The 24850-nt window shown below is 45.7% G+C and overlaps 1 protein-coding gene across 9 annotated transcripts in view; it reads left to right on the forward strand.

The window, feature by feature from the left end:
• Positions 1-24850, forward strand: part of APBB2 (amyloid beta precursor protein binding family B member 2) — a 383779-nt gene that overhangs the window by 302007 nt on the left and 56922 nt on the right. For all 9 annotated transcript variants that reach the window (XM_058722766.1, XM_058722767.1, XM_058722758.1 and 6 more), the window contains 2 exons: positions 4974-5120; positions 8741-8868. In XM_058722766.1, coding sequence (XP_058578749.1) covers positions 4974-5120; positions 8741-8868 — 275 coding nt within the window. The remainder of the gene's footprint in view (positions 1-4973; positions 5121-8740; positions 8869-24850) is intronic.

Genomic DNA, 24850 nt, shown 5'->3' on the forward strand with positions numbered 1-24850 from the left:
TTCACGTCAGAGGCAGAATCACTGAAATTTGACTAGAGTGACTATAATAATTTATTATCCAAACTGGGACCCTTTTGAGAGTAAAAGGAGCCACTCAGTGATTTTGCTAGAACAACAAACATAAACCAGAACTGTCGTGGGGACGGTTGGAACATGTGGTCACCCTAACTTCAAATCTGTCCTTTCATTTCTTTCCCCCTTTGATAACTCCAGTTAAGATTTATTGTAGCACTCTATTCATTTGCTCTTTCCATTCAACAAATGTTCAGCGTGTTCTTTCCATTTTAATAAATGAGGAAAAAATTGGGATCATGTAAATCACTTGGCAAGATCACAGTACCAGTAAATCAGAGCTGAGATTTTAATCCAGGCTGTCCCTGCTCTGGGCCATATATACTCACAGTTGTGCTGATGTTGCTGGCTGTTCTGTTGCCCTCTCTGACACTGTTCTCCAGCAAAATCTCAGACAGATAGAGAGTGGTTAAGAGTGGGAGCCCAGAAGTCCGACTGCCTGGGTTTGAACCCTGAGTTCACCACTTACTAGCCTGATGCTTCCTTCTCTTTCCTCACCTATAAAATGGGTACAGTTAACGTAGTATTGATTTCAAAGGGTTGACCTGAGGAGTAAATGAATTAATAATACCTTTGGCATTTGGACAATGTCTGGTTTGTTGTGTCAGATGATACAATTGTGCTGTGTTTATTTTCTGCGTTAAAGTAGGTTGGGATGATATAAATGTTCTCCAAATCAAGAGAATTTCCAATTCTTTTTTGACACAGGAGGAGGGCACTAGAGATGTGTGACCGTGTGATTTATAAGAAAAAAATATATTTGGATGTTGAGATATATTTCTCCTGTGTTTGGTGCTTACCTTTGGTCCCCGCTCACAGCTCCCCAAACCCTTGGAGTTCCCTGAAGTGCTGAGACTGATTGGGATGCTAATCACTTTTGTTATGCTAATTATTTGGCTGTTGGAAAGCACCCAAGGCTGGGGCTGGTGGCCATCGGAGCCTACCTGGTGTGTAGAGGGTTGAACTTTCAGTCCCACCCCTGGGCCCTGGGGAGAGGGAAGGGGCTGGAGATTGAGTTCCATCACCAGTGCACCTGTGACTGCTGAATTAATCAATCTTGCCTAAGTTGTAAAGTCTCCATACAAACCCAAAAGAATGGTGAACACATGGAGACTGGGGAGAACAGGGTACCTGGGCGGGCGTGGAAGGTAGTAAGTAAAATGTTTCTGAGTTCTGTGAGCTGCTCTAATAAATGAACTGAATCCAAGGAGTGAGTTGTTGGAACCTGCAGTCTATAACCTGGGCTTGTGACTGGCATCTGAAGTGGCGGGGGGGGGGGGGGGGGGGGGGGGGGGGGGGGAGGGAGAGACACTCTTGTGGGACTGTCTGCAGGTGGCGTCAGAATGGAGTTGAATCGTAGGACACCCAGCTGGTGTCTGAGAACTGCTTGTTGGCTTATGGGGAAACCGCCACACGCTTATTTGGTGAAGGTGGAAAAGCAGAGTTTTTCATCACAAGGTGGGATGTGACAAGATCAGAAAGCAGGCTGGGTGGGTTGTTGAGGAGGGAGTGTGGGGCAAGCTGAGGGCAAAGTACAGGCTAATAGCACCCTCCCCCGCCCCCAGGTGAGCTATGTGTGGCATTCCTCAGGCCCTCCTGCTGCCCTAGGATAAAGGACAGGACAGAAAACAAATGGTTAAACTGATAGAGTCTCCATCAGTTTACAAATATCTTAGTAAATTACGGGAAAAAGGCAATCTTATCAATAGCCTAATCTCCTGAAACCCCCGTAGACTCAGTTTCCTGGAGCCCCAACATCACCCTTCCCTCCATAGTGATGGGATCAAAGGCAGAAGGAAATAGCAGGTCAACTTCAGTTTCCTTATAACCTGCAGCGCGTTGACAGATACTTGAGGCAGTCAAAGTATAACATTTCTCCGGGAACTCCCTCCTGTCTTAATGCTTTGCTAGAGGGGAAAACAACCTTAGCTTGACAATAGCTAGGCCTCCAGTAATCCGTGGACAGCAGGTGACAGTTCCTTCAGGAACTCTCTCAACTTTATCTCCCCCTTCCCCAGTCCATAAACCGGTCACCCCCCCCCCCCCCCCACACACACACACTTATAGTGCGGCTCTTCCTGCCCACGGGTCCTGTCCCTGTGCTTTAATAAAATCACTGTCTTTACGTCAAAAGACGTCTCAGGAATTCTTTCTTGGCCGTCAGCTCCCAACCCCACTGCCACCCCAAAACCCCATCATTGTGGCAATGTTTTTACCGATGTGGGGCCACGCTGGAACCAACAAGGAGGAGGTTAGTGAGTTACACTAACGTGCAGGAAGCAGAAAGGGACACTGAGGGGCACAGCCCCCCACCCTGCCCCCCACCCCCCCCGGAGGTTGTGAGCTCGGGAAGGTGTGTGCCATGGTGTGGGCGTGTGGCGGGTGTGACTTACCCGCCAGGAGAAACACACTTTGGTCTCCGGGCTGAGGAAGCAGAGCTGCAGACGACCCGGGCCCGCCACTGACAGAGGCCATCTCCCTGCTGGTCACGGCCGCCCTCGTGCCCATGGGCATCCGCCTCCCCTGTGAGTGGTTTCGCTGCACTGGATGAAGTGTGAGGGCATCTCCCAGAAACTTCCCTCCGGACACAGAGCGCTGAGTAGCTTTTGCAGCTGTCACAGGGACACCTTGTCTTGTTGGTGTATTTGTAGAAGGCATCCTATCCACCGTCAGCTCACGGCTGCTGTTCTGTTCCCTGTGCTTATGCAGATACCTCACTGTGTCCCCACCAGGCTGAAGGACCTGTGTGCCGTTTGCTTAAATGGATGGGTACTTTGGTGGGGTTTTTGGCCCCCTGAGAGAACGTGGTTAGCAACTCGGGGAAGGATGTGTCCTGTCAGGGCGTGGGGGCGAGACAGGGGAGGTGGAACTGGACTGAATGTGGTCACTTTGGGACAGTTCGTAGCATTTCTTCATTTCGTCAGCAGTAAGTCGTTGTGTTCCCCGGCCTTGGTTCTTGAGTCTGGCCAAGGAGGAATTCAGAACCACACGTAAGCAAGCAAGCATTCAAGAGTGATCAAAGCAAAAGTACACTCAGCTGGGACAGCAGGCAGGTCCGGAGATGGCAACTGCACGGGGCGGTTGGTTATCTGGTTTTCATACTAGCACGGGTTATGGGTCAGAGCTGGGCCCTCCCAAGAGCCCGCCTCCAACCCTCCAAGGGACTCCTCCCACCAGCGGGGAGGGGGAGTTCTTCCGCCCTGGTGGTCCTTGTTGGAACTGCCCTGGCAGCCAAGCCCTGTGAGTTGGGGGGAAGTTCAAAACCTCAGTGTAAATGTACTCTAAGGAAGCTAGAGGTTACTTTAGGGCAGCGGTCGTGGAAAGAACGGAGGCACATTCCCCGTTCCCCGGGGACCCTGGCTGTTTGCATTCTGGAGGTGATGGGCATTTTCTGTCTTTTTCAACAGTTGGGCTGTCCTGTTCACTGCTCATACCTAGTTAACTGCCTCTTCTTCAGTCTGATTATGAAGTACACTCTGGGAACTTTTACAAGATGCTCTTTGAGAGCCAGCCTGTTGGCTCCCGCAGAGACGGGGCCCCTCCTTTGCCCCGCCTGGGCTGGGAAGGCTCTTCTTCAAGTGCTGTGCCGCTTGGGAGCCCCCGGTTTCAGCCACCTAGCATCCCTGGCAATTGACAGCAAGCAGATCTGTAGCCAAGTTACCCCTCACATGTCCTGTGAATTTCTTTTCTATACATCTTTGAATTTTCTCATTTACTGCAATGTGCATATAATACTTTTTATATTTTGAAACAGTTGAAGAAACGAATTTCTAAAAGGAAGACAAGGAGTGTGATCTCAAATAAAATATCTCTAAAGGATAAAACCATTAAAAGAATTTGTGCTGTAAAGTATCTTATGAACTTGTCCATTGTGTGGGCTTTCAGGATTTGGTGCTAATTACAGATGCTATAGGACCCGAGACCTATTATCACAAAAGCACATTTCCCCCCTATTTTCCTTCATTTCTGGGTACTAGAAAACACATTTTGCTTTATCATTATTAGAAACAAGTACCTAATATGTATTTAATTCTTTCTCTCTCCCATTATCTTGTTCTAGGCGTTTAACAAGTAGTAAATTTCATGGGTGTTGCATTTCTTACTATTTAAAAAAAAATGCCGGGGCACCCGGGCGGCTCAGTCGGTTAAGCGTCCAACTGCAGCTCAGGTCATGATCTTGTGGTTTGTGAGTTCGAGCCCCACGTTGGGCTCTGTGCTGACAGCTCGGAGCCTGGAGCCTGCTTCAGACTCTGTCTCGCTTTCTCTGCCCCTCCCCTACTTGTGCTCTGTCTCTGTCTATCAAAAATAAATAAATGTGGGGCGCCTGGGTGGCGCAGTCGGTTAAGCGTCCGACTTCAGCCAGGTCACGATCTCGCGGTCCGTGAGTTCGAGCCCCGCGTCAGGCTCTGGGCTGATGGCTCGGAGCCTGGAGCCTGTTTCCGATTCTGTGTCTCCCTCTCTCTCTGCCCCTCCCCCGTTCATGCTCAGTCTCTCTCTGTCCCAAAAATAAATAAAAAACGTTGAAAAAAAATTAAAAAAAAAATAAATAAATGTAAAAAAAAGAAATTTAATGCCTTATCATAGGTAAAGGAGCTTAAAAATCTTTAATTAATCTTTAATTAGCCCTGTAATTCTACTTCTAGTAATCTACACTCTGAGACAAAAATCTGAACACACACAGAAAAGTAGGCAAGAAGTTGTTTATCGCTACATGTTTTTAACAGTAAAAACAGTCACAGTGTAATTTTCCAACAATGGAGGATTTGTTTGCTGAATTTGATGACCAGACATGATGTAGTAACTGAAGATGCATTAGGGCTACCTTGCAGGGGATTTTGGCACACTGGAGGAGAGGGGCCACGATCAGTGTGTACTGTCATGCCCTCTGCTTTGTCTTCCAGTGTTTTGCTGTGCGTTCCCTGGGTTGGGTGGAAATGGCAGAGGAGGACCTCGCCCCTGGTAAAAGCAGCGTTGCCGTCAACAACTGCATCAGGCAGCTTTCTTACTGCAAAAATGACATCCGGGATACGGTCGGCATCTGGGGAGAGGTGAGTAAAACGTGGGAATAATTAATGGCAGGCTTGCTTATGCTCTGCTGTGCTTTGTGAGACGCCAGAGCTCCGCGGGATGTGATACTGAGGATGTTTATCAGGTGCATTTTCCCAGAAAGGCAGGTGGTGTGAGCATGGTGTACCCTTTGATTTATCTGTTAGCCCAGCCAAGATCCCAGCGAGGACTGGGCCCTGGCAGAGAACAGTTCTCTGTGTCTACATGACAGGGTCTGACCTGGTATCTCTGAGCCCCAGAGATGTATGAATGGGTGCTAGGGCCCCGAAACCCCGAAACTTGCATGCAATATCGGATGCACCCTTATGTAAGAAGAGAGAAGAGCCTCTGAAAGTATGTTCTCGAAGGGTAATGTGACCCCTACACATACACGCAGCAATGTTTGATGTCCCTGTACTCTAAACGTTGAAAATATCCTTTTATAACATGTTCTGCTTTACTTATAATCCGAAAATCAGTATTATACCTGAGCTTTTAGAATGGATGCCCATATATTCTTTTCTCACTTTGAATAAGGTAATTCTGTTTTTGAAATGTTAGTTGACATCATTTCAAAAAGGAACGTAATAGGTAAAAATACCAAATTCGTATAAAAATCATATCAAATGGGAAAATCCATATGTCTACCATGCTTGGAGATCTGGGGAGCAGGTATGTTAGGAGCACCTGGAAACAGTGCTCGCTGCATGAATCCATGACCCTTAAACCATGCCCAGGGTCACCAGAGCCCTGACACCTTTGATGGGCTGTTTGGAGCCCCCATCACGTTACCCTAGGAGCTGTGTCATAATGAGAGCGGGGCTCCCAAGGCTTCCCGTGGAGGAGTCTCTGTACCTTAGACTGGGGCTGGGCTGCATTGCCGTCCAGACTTTCAGATCTCGAGCATGGGGAAAAGAGGGAAAGATTTTCTCCTGTCCAAGAAAAGGACATTTGTTTGGTATTTGGCTTTCCCATACTTTCACTGCATTACTTCCCACCTCCCACCCAAATACCCACACATGTCTTTCCCACCAAATTATCTACCTGCCATCTCCTTCAGTTAAAAATGCTATTCCACCAAAAGAACAAATCTCAGCTAGGATTTAGAAGAAAGTAATTTATACTAATGTGTGAGTGACTGATGAATACCACCATACTTAGCATTAGATACTTGGAAGAGCTTAGTAAAATTCTAAAGCAATCTCCACTTAGCAAGATTCCTACAGGAGAGAGAGAGAGAGAGAACTTTGGATGGGGATATAGGGTGAGGGAATAGCCAGGCCAGAAATCTGCTACTTAACCCTGCTATGCCATTCCTGTTTTTCTCAGTTCTTTCCTCTTCTGAATAATAAACTCTTCAGGCAGTGTTTCTAGTTCATACTATATGAAGTATAGCTCAACGCTTAGGGTTATGAGCTCTGCCTTTTTGCCATGCCTCACACATACAGCACAACTCCTTACATGTTTGAGTGACTGAAAATATAGTCATGAGTGCTGGATGAGTGTCTCATCTTTAGATGACGGCTGCATACACATCGCTGTTGGGATAACAAAAACCAATTAGCAAGACTTTATACTGGGCAGCCCAGAGCTGCCGTGTGTTAATGAGAAAATCGATAGGATGTGCATGGGAAGCTACGAGTGTGCTGAATGACCCAGCAGAAGCCACGCTGTATTTTCATTCAGGGACATTCCGTACTCAGCCAGCCATTCTCAGTTTAGACAACCAGCTGGAAGTTGGCATCGGTTCTGACCAACAGTGTAAAGATGGCCAGTAGAACTAACCAACAAAGGCAGCCTCTGGGACGTTTGGGAGGACCGGTTGGGGTTTCTAAGCTGAGTTAGCTCAAAGGAAATGCATCACCCTGTTCAGTGAGGGGGACCATGGCTCACATCCCATAAAGCATTAAAACAGAGGCTTTCAGAGTGTGTTAGTATCTGCAAGGTGTTTGCCATGCAGCAGCTGGACAGAAGTGGGGTGGGGGTTACCAGGTGGGAGTTGTACTGGGGGCCACTCACTAGCAGGTCTGGCTGAAGACCTCTTAGGCTACAGTCAGTGCCTCATTCCTGGGGGAAGGACGGAGAGGAAGGAGAAGGCACCAGACATGCCCAGACAGCTCTCAGTAATCCCAGTGTGTATCACCTGGTTGGCACCACATGGGACCTGCCCCCTCTCCGTTCCCAGCTCTCCGAGGCACAGCCATCTTGCATCTCCTGAAAACCACCAGAGGGCTGCCCTCAGCTAAGGGTGGGGGAAAGGACACCGTCTTTACTGTGCAGCAAATGTTTAATAATTTCTCAAATGATGCCTGAGGAATTGCAGGGGGAATAAAATTGAATAGTCCATTGTTCTTGGCCCCAAAGAGCCAACATATGTGAGGAGACAGGAGGCCAAACCCTAAAGAGCCATGCAAGCAGTGAGAAACGTTGGCCTCTCCTTGTGGTATTACAGCAGCACCTTGTCGCTAAAGGCCTCACAGTTTCTGGGTGAGACCTGGAGCATGTTGCCTAACCTTGAAGCCTCAATTTCCCTGTCTGTGAATTGGAGATAATAGCAAACCAAGCTCTCAGGGCAAGTCGGAAAGATGATGAATCAATGTGCCCGAAGCACATGGCATAGTATCTGCAATGCGATAAAGTCCTATAAACACTAGCTGTTGTGGTACCAAGAGATGCCACAAATGCACCTGCTGTTTGTCATCCAAATCACATAGATGCAAAGTACTGTAAATACCAAGGGATGGGATGGTAATGGTTGTGGGAAGGCCGTCGGGGACATGCCTGCTTGGGTCTGACCAGAGAGGAAGGGATGGACAGAGACAGGTGATGAGAATGACAGGCGTGGAGTTAGTGAAAGACCAGATTCTCCAGGGAACCCCTCCATTAGCCTTTTTTTCCCCGAGTCAAGATTCAGAATTGTAAATAATGAAAAACAAGAACTGGGTAGAAGGCAGGCTAAGGATACATTTGAGAGGACTTGGAAAGGGAGAGAGAAGCTGAGTGTGGGGGGAGTATGAAAGATTCATGCATATTTTTTTTTAATTTCTTTATTTTTTTTAACGTTTTATTTATTTTTGAGACAGAGAGAGACAGAGCATGAACGGGGGAGGGGCAGAGAGAGAGGGAGACACAGAATCGGAAGCAGGCTCCAGGCTCTGAGCCATCAGCCCAGAGCCCGACGCGGGGCTCAAACTCACGGACCGTGAGATCGTGACCTGAGCCGAAGTCGGACGTTTAACCGACTGAGCCACCCAGGTGCCCCAAATTTCTTTATTTTTGAGAGAGAGAGAGCATGCATGAGTGGAGGAGGGACAGAGAGAAAGGAAGACAGAGAATCCGAAGCAGGCTCCGTCCTGCCAGCAGAGCCTGACATGGGGCTTGATCTCACGAACTGTGAGATCATGACCTGAGCTGAAATCAAGAGCCAGACACTTCACCGACTGAGCCACCCCGGTGCCCCAGACTTATGCTTAGTCAGGAGAGGATGTTGCTCTTAGGAAAACAAATAACAGACTTGAAGGGTGGTTTCTTTTGCCCCTTGAAATGATGTCCCTAGATGGCTGCAGGCATCATGACCCATAGCTTCCCGAGAAAAAGAGCGTGTTTTCTTTTGGGACCCCAGGGGAAAGACATGTACCTGATCCTGGAGAACGACACACTCAGCCTGGTGGACCCCATGGACCGCACCGTGCTCCACTCCCAGCCCATCGCGAGCATCCGCGTGTGGGGCGTGGGCCGCGACAACGGCCGGTGAGTACCCCGCGCTGGTGCCGTCACTTGTTCCCCCCCCCCCCCCCCCCCCCCGCTCCAGTCTTTCCTTCACACCAAAGTGTGGCCTCGCTGTTGTTGTCCCTCACTGAACATGAAAGGTGTCAATAGACTGTCCTTAGAAATGTAAAAGAGTAAAAGCACATCTCTGTCCCTGCCTCATAAACCCTCCAAACCACTTCCCTTCCTGGTTTCTGCCCCTCACACCTTTTGTCAACTCTGGATCCTGTCTTCGAGTTCTGCATCTTTCTCCTCCTGCACGTCCTCCTCATCTGAGTTGCTGGCTCACCCAGGCTCTCTGGACCCCTGCCCTTTTTTTCCCCCTCTTCTCTGCAGTCTGGGTTAATCTTAGCCATTTCAGAAGCCCTCCTGTTGGTGTTTCCTTCTTAGAGGGCTTGCGTGAAGGGAGAGGTTGTACCACGAGCTTTAGATCATTAAATCATGCCGATCGGGAACTTCTGGGGTTTGGGGCTGCCCGAACTTTTTTAACATTTGATATGTCTGGTCACCTCAAAATTCCATTCGATGTTTTTCTGAAATTCTGCTGAACGTTTGTTATTTATAGCAAGTACTTCGTAGATGTGTTGTGAATCGTCTGTTCTCTAGGATGGCTGGAAATAAGGAAATCCAAATACATATCCTAAATAATAAAGTGGCACTTACCACAGACCACATACTTGGATACCGTTGTTAAGTAATTGGGCTACATGAAATGCATTCAGCTCTTAAATTATAGCTAACCTTCAGCAACTCTCAAAGTATCTGAGGATCTCCTAGCATTTAGGGATCAGGCATACGATGATTAGTTGTTTCTTTGTTGAAAATGGACAAAAGCAAGTGAAAAGCCCAGATGACAGAAAGATGCTCTTCTGGGCTTATGGCTCCATTCCTGGGCATTCTGGTTCCATTCCTGGGCATTCTGGTTTATTGGGTCGTGTGGTCCTCTCTTGGGGGCTCTGCCTTGGTTTATCCCGGGTAGATTTGGTAGTCTTTTGATTCAGTTTCAGGTTCCAAGCAGAAAGAAAAATGGTTATGCACTCATCAGTGTAAGAACAAGCATTTTTGCTATAACCAGACATAAGAATAAACGGTCTGCAAAAGAGAAAGCGGGAGTGTCTTGTGCCTGCTGATTGGATAAAGCTTCCTAAGACCACAGTTGTGTCTTTGAGCTTTTGGATTTTTTTTTAATGTTTATTTATTCTTGAGGGAGAGAGAGACAGAGTGTGAGTGGGGGAGGAGCTGAGGGCAAGGGAGACACAGAATCTGAAGCAGGCTCCAGGCTCTGAGCTGTCAGCACAAAGCCCGAGGCGGGGCTCGAACCCACCAGCCACGAGATCATGACCTGAGCTGAAGTTGGACACTTAACTGACTGACCCACCCAGGCGCCCCAGGTTGTGTCTTTGAGCTTTTGTAATGGAGTGATGAACGGTGACAGCTGGGCCAGGTGCACTGGGGGGAATGAGTGGATAATTTGTGCGTATACACCTGTCTGTCATTCACTTAACCATGCCAGAGCTATAGCACCACAGGGATGAGTTGATATGAATTGATTAATTTTACAAGGAAAATACCTGATGAGGTTTGGTCATCATTGAAAACATTAGCCTTAATGGAAGGGTGTAGGATGCTCGATTCTTGCCTGGTTCCTGTCCCCCAAGGTTGTTTTAAAGGCAGGAGCCTCGGTAAAGATCATTATATGCATGTACAACTAGATGGGATTGTTAACCTTTCTTAAGATTAGACCATAAGCAGATTTTCATTGATGACGTTTTCAGCCTACCCAGTTTTTGAAGTTGAGGCCAAACGCCACAAGTTCAGGGAGAAAAAAAATACTCAAAAATCCAGTTGACAAAATTATTCAAGCTCTGAATCCCAGTTTCTCTCATCTGTGAAATGGAGATCATAATAGGGGCCACAAAGCATTTGTATATATTGTGTATATATACAGTTGTGTACGTATTGTTACCTGGCACAGTGATGGAGACGTGGTAAATGGTTAATGAAGGTTAGCTCTTAATTTGTGAAGGGAACAGAAACCAGCAGATACATCTAATTACACAGCTTCCTTTCAAAGACAGGGTGAATATGGGAGGAGTCAGACCTCAGGTTTCAAGGACAGCTTATCATTGGATACAGGGGGACGAGGGGCTGTTCCAGACACGATGAGTTCAGTTATCCTCCAACTTCCAAGACAAGAAGAGCCCCGCCCACCCGCAGCCCCCCAGTGATAGCAGTATGAATTCGGTTACATTGCCTTGGTTATGTTTTTTGAAATGTGGGCTCGGTTAACCATGTTTTTGAAACCGCTTCTTATTCTTACTCAGTGTTAACAGATAAGTGTCATTTAGAAATTCCCTCAAGTTCCACACTGGCTGTCAGGACTTCAAGCTTCTGCACTGGGTTGGGGGCCCTTGAGTCGGATTGCTTTTGGAAGCAGTAAATAAAAAAGTATGTTTGCCAGTGAAAGGTTCTATTTCTCCCCATTGGTCCCTTGAGCTTTCATTCCCTAGAAGAAAGGGCCTTTGTATTCCTGCTTTTTTTTTTTTTTTTTTAACTTTCTTTTGCTTTTAATTCTTTCTTTTCTTTTTTTTTTTTTTTTTTACAGCAATTTACACGAGCAAATTCAATTTGTAATGCTGCAAAGGAAAGGGGTTTTCATTTTGCATGAATAAAACATAAAAGTGTTTCATTTTGCTTGCAAAAATGAGCCCGTTTTGCATTCCTTTGTAACTTTCCTTACTGAGAAAATGGAATCTCTTAGGGGATTTCTTCTCTCTCTCTCCCCCGCCCCCCGTGTCTCTGAATTCTAAAAAGATATGTTTAATGAAATGTGAGGAAGAGACGATATGGTGAATGCAGCCGTTTACATGCCCAGCTCAGCACTCTAGGTGCCCAGCACAGACTTGTTGATTTGATTTATAACTCAGGAGGCACAGTCCTTGGAACTTGGGCTCTGTGTTCTCTGGTGAGTAATAAGATAACCATGGTAATGCCAGCGACAGTCCCTAACATTTATGGACAACTTACCACAAACCTGACCCTCTGCTGTCTGCTTTGCAAGCCCGGGCTCCTGTGATTCCATTCTCTTTCTTCCCCTCTAACCCTGTAATAATCTGCTTGTCAGTTAGTGGGATCAGGTACACACAGAAAATCAAACCAGGGCAGTGTATTCGTTTGCAAGGGCAAACGAATAAGAACAAAAAGAAACAAAAAGAAAAGTATGCATTCCAGAGGCTCGAAGGGCACAAAATCTTTCTTGATATTCAGAGTGCTTCACTGAGCCATGGAATTTCAGAATTTTTTTAAAGTTATTTTGGGTTTAGCACTATCTCAAGGCTTTTGATTTCCTCTGGAGAAGTTTCTTAGGGAGTAAGTTTACTTTGGGTGGGGAGGTGATCTGTCCGTGACACCCCCCACTGATCCCCAAGGTTGATGTGGAGAACCCTCTTACCATGGATGATGGAAGAAGCTGCAGTCACACCGGATGGTGGCTCTCTTTGGGGTGTGGGTCATTGCTGGACTGGGCTGAACTTTTTGCCTTATTCTCGGGGGCTGTGCCTGCCTTTATTGTGGTGTTTTGTAGAGCACTTCTGCATTGCTGCCCAACAAAGAGAGAGCTACTTCCTCTCTCTTGGCTAGTCTATACTTTGGCTTCTTCTTTTTGTTTTTAAGTTTCTTTATTTTGAGTGAGACAGAGACAGCATGAGTAGGGGAGGGGCAGAGAGAGAGGGAGAGAGAGAGAGAGAGAATCCCAAGCAGGTTCCATGCTCTCTGACACGGGGCTTGAATTCATGAAACCTCGAGATCATGACCTGAGCCAAAACCAAGAGCCGGGTGCCTAACTGACTGAGCCATCCAGGCGCCCCTGTACTTTGGTTCCTTTTGATCCCAGCAAGATAAAGATCAAGGCTCTCAGACCTCCAGATTGGCAAAAGGAGTTTCATAAGCCTTGTATTTCCAATGCAAGGCAGTACTGGGGAGTATCCGAATTCACCTGCTCTGCTGCCTCCTGCTGTGGGAAGGAGGGCATCTTCACAGGTACAAATGGCCCTGGGCCTTAGAGCTGGCACTTTGCCCCCAGGGACTGAGGCAGACCACCGGAGAGCCACCTCTCTTGCCTCTGTGAGCCTGCCAGCTGTCATTCAAGGATGGGTGGGAGGATTTCAGGAGCCTGTTTTTCAGGCGCCCATGCTGATTGCTGGCCACAGCTCTCTTCTTACTCATTCAGACCCTGGGAAACAGCTTTCTCCCTCTTCCGTCATACAGGTATCCAAAGCAAGCAAACATAGTTTCTGAACATGGGGGCCTTTAACACCATATCTGTGGTGGCAGATATGGATCCGTCTTCTGGGAAGGATCCGACACACAGGCCCCTGTGTGTGTTGCCAATATGTAGTGGTATCTGCCGATCCTGTCTGTTTCCCATGAGAAGGGAAACTGTGTAGATGGGATAGTCAGAGGGTTTCGGAGTGACGTCCGTAGCCATGTCTATGGGGAACTAATGAGGTAAGATGTTCATATGCTGTCCCAGAGAGGGAAAAACAAGATTTTAGAGTCTGTTAGGAAACTGGGTTAAACAAAGTGCAAAGACCCCCTTTACTCTGGACCCTCCTGGAGGCTTTCCTGTGCTGATGTTCACTGGGACCCTTTTCTTCACGGAAATGCAGTCACATGGAACACACTTTGGAAAATGCTCCTCTGGTCAGTCAACTCATTCATTTAAATTAGTGCCAACACTAGATTGCTGCCTTTGTTTTTAAGAAAAATTGGAATTAGTTTTAATAAGTAACTATTCATAAATGGAGATTTTGTCGGGCCTGCTAGAATGAAGATAAAATCCCTTCATAATTAATAGCAATGACCACAGCCATTGGGCACAAATGTTTTTTATAAAGTACTTTCTCGGATGGGGCGCCTGGGTGGCTCAGTCGGTTAGGTGTCCAGCTTTAGCTCAGGTCATGATATCACAGTTTGTGAGTTCAAGCCCCACATCGGGCTCTGTGCTGAGAGCTTAGAGCCTGGAGCCTGCTTCAGATTCTCTGTCTTCCTCTCTCTCTGTCCTCCCCCACTCACACTCTGTCTTTCTCTCTCTCAAAAATAAATAAACATTGAAAAAAAATTTTTAAGTATTTTCTCAGGTTAAATGTTGATCCTGTGATATTATTTATGCCTAAAGTTTGTATTATGAAACCTCTCTTTCTAGAAGATGCTTTATACATCTCTTTCCTAGTTTTGAAGAATAATTTATTTTTTTTCTGTTTTCATTTACATCCAAATTATCATATAGTGCAACAATGATTTTTCAGGAGTAGATTCCTTAATGCCCCTTACCCATTTAGCCCATCCCCCTTCCCACAACCCCTCCAGTAACCCTCTGTTTGTTTTCCATATTTAAGAGTCTCTTCTGTTTTGTCCCCCTCCCTGTTTTTATATTATTTTTGCTTTCCTTCCCTTATGTTCATCTGTTTTGTATCTTAAAGTCCTCATATGAGTGAGGTCATATGATATTTGTCTTTCTCTGACTAATTTCACTTAGCATAACACCCTCCAGTTCCATCCACGTAGTTGCAAATGGCAAGATTTCATTCTTTTGATTGCCGAGTAATACTCCATTGTATATATATACCACATCTTCTTTATCCATTCATCCATCGATGGATATGTGGGCTCTTTCCATACTTGGCTATCATTGATAGTGCTGCTATAAACATGGGGGTGCATGTGTCCCTTCGAAACAGCGTACCTGTATCCCTTGGATAAATACCTAGTAGTGCAGTTGCTGGGTCATAGGTTAGTTCTATTTTTAAGTTTTTGAGGAACCTCCATACTGTTTTCCAGAGTGGCTGCACCAGCTTGCATTCCCACCAACAATGCAAAAGAGATCCTCTTTCTCCACATCCTCGCCAACACCTGTTGTTGTTAATGTGAGCCATTCCGACAGGTGTAAGGTGGTATCTCATTGTGGTTTTGATTTGTATTTCCCTGATGATGAGTGAGGTTGAGCATTTTTTCATGTGTCGGTTGGCCATCTGGATGTCCTTTTTGGAGAAGTGTCTATTCATGTCTTTTGCCCATTTCTTTATTGGATTATTTGTTTTTTGGGTGTTGAGTTTGGTGAGTTCTTTGTAGATTTTTTATACTAATCCTTTATCTGGTATGTCATTTGAAAATATCTTCTCCCATTCTGTCAGTTCCCTTTTAGTTTTGCTGATTGTTTCCTTTGTTGTGCAGAAGCTTTTTATTTTGATGAGATCCCAATAGTTCATTTTTGCTTTTGTTTCCCTTGCCTCTGGAGCTGTGTTAAGAAGTTGCAGTTGATGAATAATTTCTAATAATAGATAATTCATAAATTTCTGAATGAATTTAACCTTGACATAATTGTTTTATCTGGTCAAGATCTCAGGAAACTTTTATCTAAAGAATATAGTGAGTCTCAAGTATACCAAATATATATATATTTTTTCATATTCTCATCTCTTAGGATGGTCCCATCTGGTTTTAGCCAGCAAGACCCTGCCTGGTTTAAGTTGTTTTAAAAGGCTCTCGTTACACATAGTTCTTGTTTTCCTGCCACTGTTGTCTTGTTTTAATTTCTTTTAAAAACACTGCTTATTTTGGGGGTGGGGACAGGAAAGGTCCTGAGAAATACTGGGATTAATTAATTAAAATACATAAAACTTTGACTCAGAGCCTTTTAAATTGAAAAAGTAGTTTAGTAACAATATCCCCCAACTTCTTTTAGAGATTAGGAGGCTCAGGACAGAGGGTGTGACTTACCTTAGATGATCCTTCAGGTTCCGACAGCACAGAGACCAGACTCCTGAGATTTTCGTCTGTCTGAATAGGAGGCTCCTCTGTTCATCCTGACAAGAGATGACAGATGGTCTAAAATAAGCAGATATCGGGAGGGAGACCCTTGAAGTCTATGGCCTGGTCCCTGTCCTTAAAGATCTGGCTTCTTAATTGAAGAGATAAGACCACAGTTGCAGAATGAAAGCGGAAGTTGACAAAGTAGGGCCTTGAGACTCTTTTTGTATGGCTTTGAGCTAGGAATGATTTTTTACATCTTTAGAGGGTTGCTTAAAAAAAGAAAAAGAGGAATCGAGACCCAGCCATAAGGGACCTAGGATGCCCTCCTCCCCTTTAGAGAAAGAGCATTAGAATAGTAATGCTTGCAGGGCAGAATTAGGATCTTTGTGGGTGCTGTAGGAGGTCATTGTAAGAAAGGCAAAGTCCTTTTGGACTGCCTCTCCTCTCCTACCCATACCTCCATTCTACCGGCATTCCTCAGGGTACCTGCAAGCACTGCCCAGCTCTGCTGCTGTCCTAGAGCTAACCCTTTTTGTATTCACTAGGGTATGTTTGGGCTGCTGTATCAAGTATTCTAAGGTCCATTGTCTGAAACACTAGGGACACGTTATCTGTAGCAGTCTGCAACATGCAGTACTGTCTCAGTGCGGCTTGGTGCTATGCGGGCTCCTGCTCCTTCTAGGTGGCGGCCGTGCCATCCCTCCAGTCTGACCAGGACAAGGGATTGACTATCTTCTAAGTTGCAAGACGACCTGGAACTTGCACACCTCACGTATATTCACATTCTGTTCACATCCTGTTGGCCACACACAGCTGCAAGGGACTCTGGGAAATGGAGCTGGGTCGACACTTGCCAATTGAAAAAGAAGAGGTGACACAACTAGCATTCTGGTGTGGTCTGGAGACCAGTCACCTCAGCTTCCCGAGCCCGTGACCTGTTGCTTCCTAAGCCAGGTATTAAGCTGCTGTGTCTCAGCTCCAAACCCACCCTTTGCAGGTGGCTCAGCTTTCTGAGGCCGAGATTCTGCAGAATTCGTCTGTGCTTGTCTGGTTTGCTGCCTGTTAGGCTCTGACTAGAAGACTGCAAGGCTGGAGGAGGAAGAGACTTGCTCCTTACTTCGCTTCCTGTGAGCATCACCCTAGAAAAGCTGCTTCACCCCATTGCATCAGTTCAAACTCCACTTCGAGGTGTTCCCAATACTCGCAGAAATGCGGAACGAGCTTCATCATGCCCCTTCTTCAGAGCCCCCAGCACAGCTGGCTGCCGTGCCTCTTTAAAGGTCTGGGCCCCTGGGCCTCGGGGCCCCTCCTTCAAGCCTGGAGATGCCAGCACGGCCAGGCAACACTTCCTCAGTGTTCTCCTCCGTGGGGCCCCTCCAGGCTTCTAGCTTTTAATAATTCCAACCTCTGTGCTTTGTTCCTTCAACCCTACAGGTCACCGCCCCTCCATCCCCCTTTGCAATGTTGCCTCCACGGTAACCTCTTTCTGTTTCCTTTTTGCCTTTTTATTACCTGCATACAGTTCTTTGTATGATATTTTCTTTGTTCAGATATCTGGGGTGGTTTCTGTCTCCAGGCTACACCCTCCCTTGTGGACCCATGAGTTAGCATCTGGCTAAAGGAGGCAGCCACTTCCACACGGTACAGAGGGCACTTCTGCAGGGAGGGCATTCGAGAAGCTTTTGTGAGCACGCGAGTGAGCGCGAGTGTTCATTCTGTTCAGCTGCATCACGCAGTGGGTGCAGCTCGTGCCAAGGAAACTTCCCTTCTAAATTGGTGGCAGTTGCCAGTGACAAAGGGAGGTTCTGTTTTAGGTGACAGGGATTCAGAAATAGTAGGCCCCTTGGTTTTTTTTTGAGCTACTCCAAAAGTTACCTCTATTTCCCCTTTGTCATTGTCTCCTTCCCTAGGCGTAATCGGAGGGTCTCCACATAGAGGATGGAGAGCTTCCTAACGGACATCTAGGCAGAGGGTTCTCTGAGCCAGACCGTCATGAAAGATTGATGGAATTTCCAGATGTGCTGATGAAAGTTTAATCTAGGGTGTGTGCTGTCTTGCCTCAGGGAGAAAAGTCTTCAGGGAGAGCGATAATTCTCTCCCTGCGCCACAGTATTGTCTTGACCTCTAGAGTTAATTTCTTTTTCATACAGCCCCATGATAAGCGGAGGCATCAGGATTTACTTGACCATCTTGCTGGCTTACACTGTAGTTATATTTTATCTCTTTACAAGTGGCTTCCTTGCCTTCTATTAATCATGCTGGGACACTTGCTAATACTTGCAGCTTTGAATTACCTTTAAGAAAAGACATTGTAAATGATGGTCCAAGGAACAAGCCCCTCAAGGAGTGTGCGAGGGCATTTCCGAGCAGATCGTTCATGGTGGTGCCATCCCTGTTGATGACTGTGTGAAAACAACGGTTTCTTCTCAGGAACGTGTCATCCGTTTTTCTAACTGGTTCGGTACATAGTCCAGCATTTCTCATAAGCGTGTTTCGACACCAGCCAGCAGAGCGAAGGCTTGAGGTTGTCGTGTCAAGAGAGAGCGGAAAATTCTGGTGATGGTCCCTAAACAACTTTCATCTCACGCTTGCCCTGAGTCCCAAGCCAGATGAGGAATGGGCCTTTCTGGTCGCAGCGTGAAGGTGATCCATCATGCTTGGCTTCAGAAATTCTCTGTGTCAGTCCTCAAAGCACCACGATCTTTTCGGAATACTTGGACCATTCCGAGAACAGAAGGAAGAGTAATTTTAGTGGAGAAATAGCCTAACAACCCACTTAAACATGGATTAGTGTCTTTTTTTTTTTTAAACAAAGTTGTTGTTTTTTTTTTAAGTGTATTTATTTGAGAGAAAGAGAGCACAAGTGGAAGAAGGATAGGGAGAGAGGGGGAGAGAGAGAGAATCCCAAGCAGGCTCTGCACTGTCAACATAGAACCTGATGCAGGGCTAGAAACCCATGAACCGTGCGATCATGACCTGAGCTGAAACCAAGAGTCGGATGCTTAGCCGACTGAACCACCCAGGCGCCTCAGAGTAGTGCTTTAGAGAGCAGAAAAGATTGTAACTGTTATAACCCAGAGCCTAGCTTGGTTACTAGCATGTTGCGTATGCTCCGTAATGATTAGGTGGTTGATGAATTTGTAAAAGCCTACTATTATTGCAGATGAATGGGTAGCCACTGCTTTTCATGCACAGATTATCATTTTGAACCCTTTTACTCAGATGTAATCATCAGAGATTTTTGACTTCATGGCAAATCCAATGATTGAGAACATAGCGTGGCTCCTATGATCTATTACTAGTCACAGAACACTTCTGGCACCAATTGTGTGGGTTTTTCACACCAAGCAGTTCTCAAGTTCACTGCAGATACTAATTCTGGGTGTCCTACAATTTAATTCAACTCTGACACTAACTACCTGGAGTTAGTACAGACCCCTCTTCCCTCCAGGTTAAGGGCTGAGCCCTTAAGCTCTCCAGACTGTCCCGACTTCAGACGCCAGTCACAAATCCAGGGCCCGGGTGTTATTCTCTCATATTCCAGACAGGTCTACAATTCAGAGGTCCCCACAACCCCTCCTCAGGTTTGATAATTTGCTAGAATGGCTCACAGAACTCAGGGAAACACTTCATGTACTATTACCATGAAAGCTGTAAATGAACAGCCAGATGAAGAGGTATATAGGGTAGGGTCCAGAAGGGTGGTGAACACAGGACTTTGACCTTCTGTCCCTGGGGAGTTTGGGACATGTGACCCTCCTGGCATCTGGATGTGTTAAACCAACCCAGGTGCTGCCTAAACCCTGTTGTCTAGGGTTTTTTATGGAAACTCCATTATGTAGGTATCATAGATGAAATCAGTGGCCATTGGTGATTAACTCAATCTCCAGTCCTCTCCTCTCCCTGGAGTTGGGAGTGGGGCTGAAAGTTCCGCCCTTTAATCATACCTTAGTCTTTCTGGTGACCAGCCCCCATCCTGAAGGTATCTGCGGGGAGGGAAAAGGTAGCCATAACAGTAGCATAGAAAGCCGTGCACCATGGAGATTAGGAAGGTTTTAAAAGTTCTCATGTCAGGAACCAGGGACTAAGTCCAGGTATTAGAACAAAAGCTGCTCCTGTCATTCAGGAAATCACAAGGGTTTTAGGAGTTTTGTACCAGGAACTGGGACTGAATTTTTGGTCGTCGTCTTCCTATTACAATATCACAGTAGCACAGTCAGTTGCCGAGAAGAATTAGAGAACATCAGGTGGGACTCCAGAGTTCTCACCTCGTGCAGTACAGTCAAGTGTTTGAGAGCGACCGTAGGTCAAGAGAAGCAGTACTGGAGTAGGAATCCCACCACTTGCCATTTAAACATGGGTCTTCCTGTGCACTGATGTTGGGGGCTCTTGGTGCCCCCGACTGTCCACCTGCAGTGCGGGTCATTGTCAGGATGGCAGGGATGTGGACGTGGCTTCACAGACATGTCATGCATTGTCCCCAGTAGTACTGTTTTTATTAAGACAGTAATATTTCCTTAAAATACTGCCCTGGGTCAACTGTAACCTATTCTACAAAATTCAGGAGAAATTTAATCACATGGGAAATTGTCATCGCTTTGTTTTTAAATATCTAAAATTTGTCCCTTGTTGGTTCCCTGTGAGTCTTGACTGATGAGCTCAAAGGCTACTGTTGATGTTTAGACACTGCCTCCAATGACTTTATGTTCTTCTAGCTCTTGTATTAAGCCAGACTTGATGTTTTAATATCAAGGCTGTGAATTAAATCCTGGGAATAACTTGCATTTGGTAGAGTTATTTGTTAGTAGAGAAAAGTGAGAATGGGTGAAAATTGTCCTGTAACGAGTTTTCAGTCCAGTCTCTTGGGTTCAGATACTTCTTACCGCTGTCATATACACCAGCCAGCATGAGCTGTACCAGCTTCTCCCTGGGGCCCAGGTGCTGCTCTCCTCCTGCTCACCAGCCTCTGTCTTTAGTCACCCTGCTCTCCCTCTTACAGCCCACAGCCTGCGTGCAGGCACCCGTCCCATGTCTTTTTTACTAGAACTTCAGCTGGAAATTCTTCCCCTCCAGGCTGGTTCCCAGAGTACCCCGAGGACCTGCTCTTTAGAAAAGAGAAGAGAAAAGGGAATCAAAAACGGGATAAAACTCCAGGCCCTGAGGCAAGGACCCAGTTTCTCAGGGTAAAGACGTCCATGGGGCAGAATCAGGCTGGGAAGGACATGGCGGCCAGAGAGTGGAAATACTAAATCAGACTTTAGGCCGGATATAAATAAGTGAGCCACATAGTTGGTTCAGAACAGAAAGGCTCAATCTCTCTAAACGCAGGAATAATCGTTTCGACTATAAATAAAAGAACACAGAATGGGTGACAGACTGGATCTAGCACCATGCACGTATCTGGAGAAGCTGGGTGGCAGAGAAAGGGAATAAGAAAAATAATAAAACCTAGAAAATTTTGTCATTTGGTCTGATATTTTACATTGAAAACATGTCAAAGGGAAAGAAATGTTTGAAAGTCCCCGGGGTGGGTAGGTTGGGGGAGGGGTGCACAATTATAGGCTCTAAGGAAAGTGGGGTTGGTGGGGAGAGCCGAGGACAGGGCTTACGGACCAGGCAAACAGACCAGTCGAGGGACGGGGAGGAAAGCAACCATGAGTAGAAAGCAGCTGGACCTGGGCTGCCTTTCTCCGTGCGGGAGATTACTTCTCTGGGCCTGGTGCCTCCTGCCTCTGGTTGCGTCTCTAGGCCTAGTCACCACCCCGTGTTACCAAGTCTGAATGGCTCCAGCTGCACTGGCAAGGGCTCATTGTTTCTGCACAGAGCTCTCTGGCCTGTTGGAGATCGTTCTTCAGCAGAGCTCCTGGGCCCTTGCTCTGTACCCTGAGCTGTGCAGCCTGGGAGGGAGCAGGTCATGCTGGAGTTGAGAGCCCCTTTGTTACTGGAAAATCATTCATGGCTCCCGAGTCTTGAACTTGTAATCCTTTCCTGCCACTCCCCTATGGGAGAACCCCTACCTGCAGATTTGTTGGAGACAAAGCCGGAAAACTTTAAGTCTCCATCTTAAGCTCGGTAGAACCAAACATTTCTATGTGGGCACTGAAACCAGGTCTGGCCCAGGAGGTGAACTAAATAGGGAATGACAGTGTGGGATACGTTTTGCAGGAATTTTACATAGATCACCAGCAGAGGTAGCGATATCACTTTTTAAAAAGCGTTAACCCCTCTTTGATTACCAAACCTGTGTAATAGGTATTTAGTTCAGATCCAAAGTATCCCCTCCCCTCTGGCTCTGGCCCCTCAGCAGCCCTCCTGCCCTGTCCTCCTTTGGACATAACTGGAATGGGAATAGAGATAAGAATAAGAGGGCACAAGTCACTCCAAAATCCATAAGCAGATGTCTGAACTCGAAAAATTCAGCAGTCCATTTCACATCCCTTTGAAAGAAGCTTCTCTCCTAATTGCATATGTACCACAAGGTCATAGGTAGTGTGGTGGCCCCTAGTTAGCTAACCTAGGGCTGGGTCACCCTTGCTGTTGGTTTAATCACAGCTGCTGCTGAAATGCCAAAACAAATCTGTGGTCAGAACTGAGAATGTCAGCCTCACCCCTGACCCCATTTTCAAAGTTATTTATACTCCTGTTTTGTAGCTTCATGCATTCATTCACTTGTTTCCATGCGTGCATTCATTCACTCAACTCCTGCGAGTCCACTGTGGATATGACTCTGCCATCGGCTGCGCGAATAAACAACGTGGGGTCCTCTTACCTTCCCCACCTGCAGGGAGTAGTGAAGCCCTAATGATTCTATCTCCTTAGTACTTAGATCCAAATATAATTTTCAGAAAGTTAAAAAAAAGGCTCTCATGTGCAGTACATAGTAACTGAAGCTGGAAACAATTCAAATATCTGGCAGCAGGTGAAAAGATAAATTGTGGTATATCCATACAACGAGTATCCACTCAGCAGTAAAAAAGAATCAACTACTGATACACAGAACTACATGGTTGAATCTCAAAACGATTGTGCTGAGTGAAAGAAGCCAGACCCTCCCCCCCGCCGACACACACACACACACACACACACACACACACACACACACACAGTATATGTTGTATGATTTCATTTATATAAAATTCTATAAAATGCAAGGTCAGCTAATCTATAGTGACAGACAGCAGGTCGGCAGTTACCTGGAGAGGGGTAGAAGGCAGGGATTATAAAGAGGCAAGAGGAATCTTTGGGAGTTCTAGATATATTCACTGTCTTGATTATGGTGATAGTTTCACAAGTGTATATCTGTGTCAGAATTTATCAAATTATTTATTTCAAATTATGCAGTTTATTGTATGTCAGTTTTACCTTAATAAGGCTATTTTGAATATAATTTTAAAAATATATAGTGAGTAACAGGTCAAAGATTTATTTAGCTCAGGATTGAGGGAACCCGCAGGACGCCAAAGCCAGTTCAAAGGAATATACGAAATGTTGAGAATCTGCGGAATAGCTGATTAAGCCATCAGAAAGCACAGGAGCTTTCAAGAATCACAAAAGGGCACCTGGGTGGCTTAGTTGGCTAAGCATCCAATTTGGGCTTAGGTCATGATCTCACAACTCAAGAGTTCAAGCCCGGTATCCAGCTCTGTACTGACAGCTCAGAGCCTGGAGGCTGCTTTGGATTCTGTGTCTCCCTCTCTCTCTGCCCCTCCCCCGCTCACGCTCTGTCTCTCTCTCTCTCAAAAAATTGAAATAAAAACATTGAAAGAAAGAAAGAAAGCCTCTTCATGAAACCTTTATGTTTCCTTCTGTTGAAGCAGCCATTCCCTCTTCTGGGTTCACAATCAGAACCTATAGAGACTTATACCCCAGCACCTCTGAAGGAAGCTTTATTTAACTTGCTGATTACATGTGTATTTACCCACAGGAAAATAAATTTTGTAAGGACAGTTGTTAGATTAACTAAGTAAATAATTGTTATGTGAATAATTATTTAAAATTATTTTGTGAACCCCTACATTTTTTAGTCACCAATTTTTCTGCACATTGATTTTTAAACTATTTGCTGTAACCCATAAGAAATGTAATTTGTGGCATGACCTAATTCCCCCCTGTCTTCTTAAAGTCTTTCACATTTAACTAACCAAAGCTTCAACACGACAACGCTTATCTTCCCTATGTGTTCTGTTCTTGGATTTTTTCCTTTGCTACCTCTATTTATTTAACTTTTTTTGTTTAATTTTTTTTTTTTTTTACATTTATTTAGTTTTGAGAGACAGAGTGAGACAGAGCATGAGCATGGGAAGGGCAGAGAGAGAAGGAGACACAGAATCTGAAGCAGGCTCCAGGCTCTGAGCAGGTGTTCAGCACAGAGCCTGATGTGGGCCTTGAACCCACGAACCGTGAGATCACGACCTGAGCCAAACTCGAACACTTAACCGACTGAGCCACCCAGGTTCCCCTATTTATTTAACTTTTAAAATGCTGTTTGTGACCACTAGCTGATCATAATTGGAATAACACTGATCTTGGTTAACTTTTCCAAAAAAATATTTGAACTGAACAATACTCTACCAGCTTAATAACTGCTGTTTAATTTTTAAAAGATCCCATGGACAAATCATTTTGAGAAATAGTATATGCAATGTCCTGCTCTCAGAGAGAGGCCTGAATACACAGCTTAGCTGTTGAAGGCTATCTTGAACTTAATACTTTGTGAGCATAAAACACATTATTTGCTTTATATCAGTGAACTTGGCTGAGGATCAACATGTTTGGGGCTCACCAGGTTAGAAAACACTGAGGTACCCTGATGTAGGGATTCTAAATGATAACTCTATATCAGTTATAACAAAGCTGTATTTGCTTAGCATGCCACCTCCCATGACCTCACTGAAAAGTTATATATATTTTTTGTGAAGTGTATTTATTTATTTTGAGAGAGAGAGAGAGAGAGAGAGCATGCATGCTAGGGAGAGGGAGAGAGAAAGAATCCTGAGCAGGCTCCATGTTGTCAACACAGAGCCTGAAGCAGGGCTCAAACCCACAAACCATGAGATGATGACGTAAGCCAAAACCAAGAGTCAGGCACTTAACTGACTGAGCCACCCAGGTGCCCTGAAAATTTATATTCTTATGAGTGTAGCTTTCTTTACAG

Source organism: Neofelis nebulosa, chromosome 3 (assembly GCF_028018385.1).
Source record: "Neofelis nebulosa isolate mNeoNeb1 chromosome 3, mNeoNeb1.pri, whole genome shotgun sequence".
Classification (NCBI taxonomy): domain Eukaryota; kingdom Metazoa; phylum Chordata; class Mammalia; order Carnivora; family Felidae; genus Neofelis; species Neofelis nebulosa.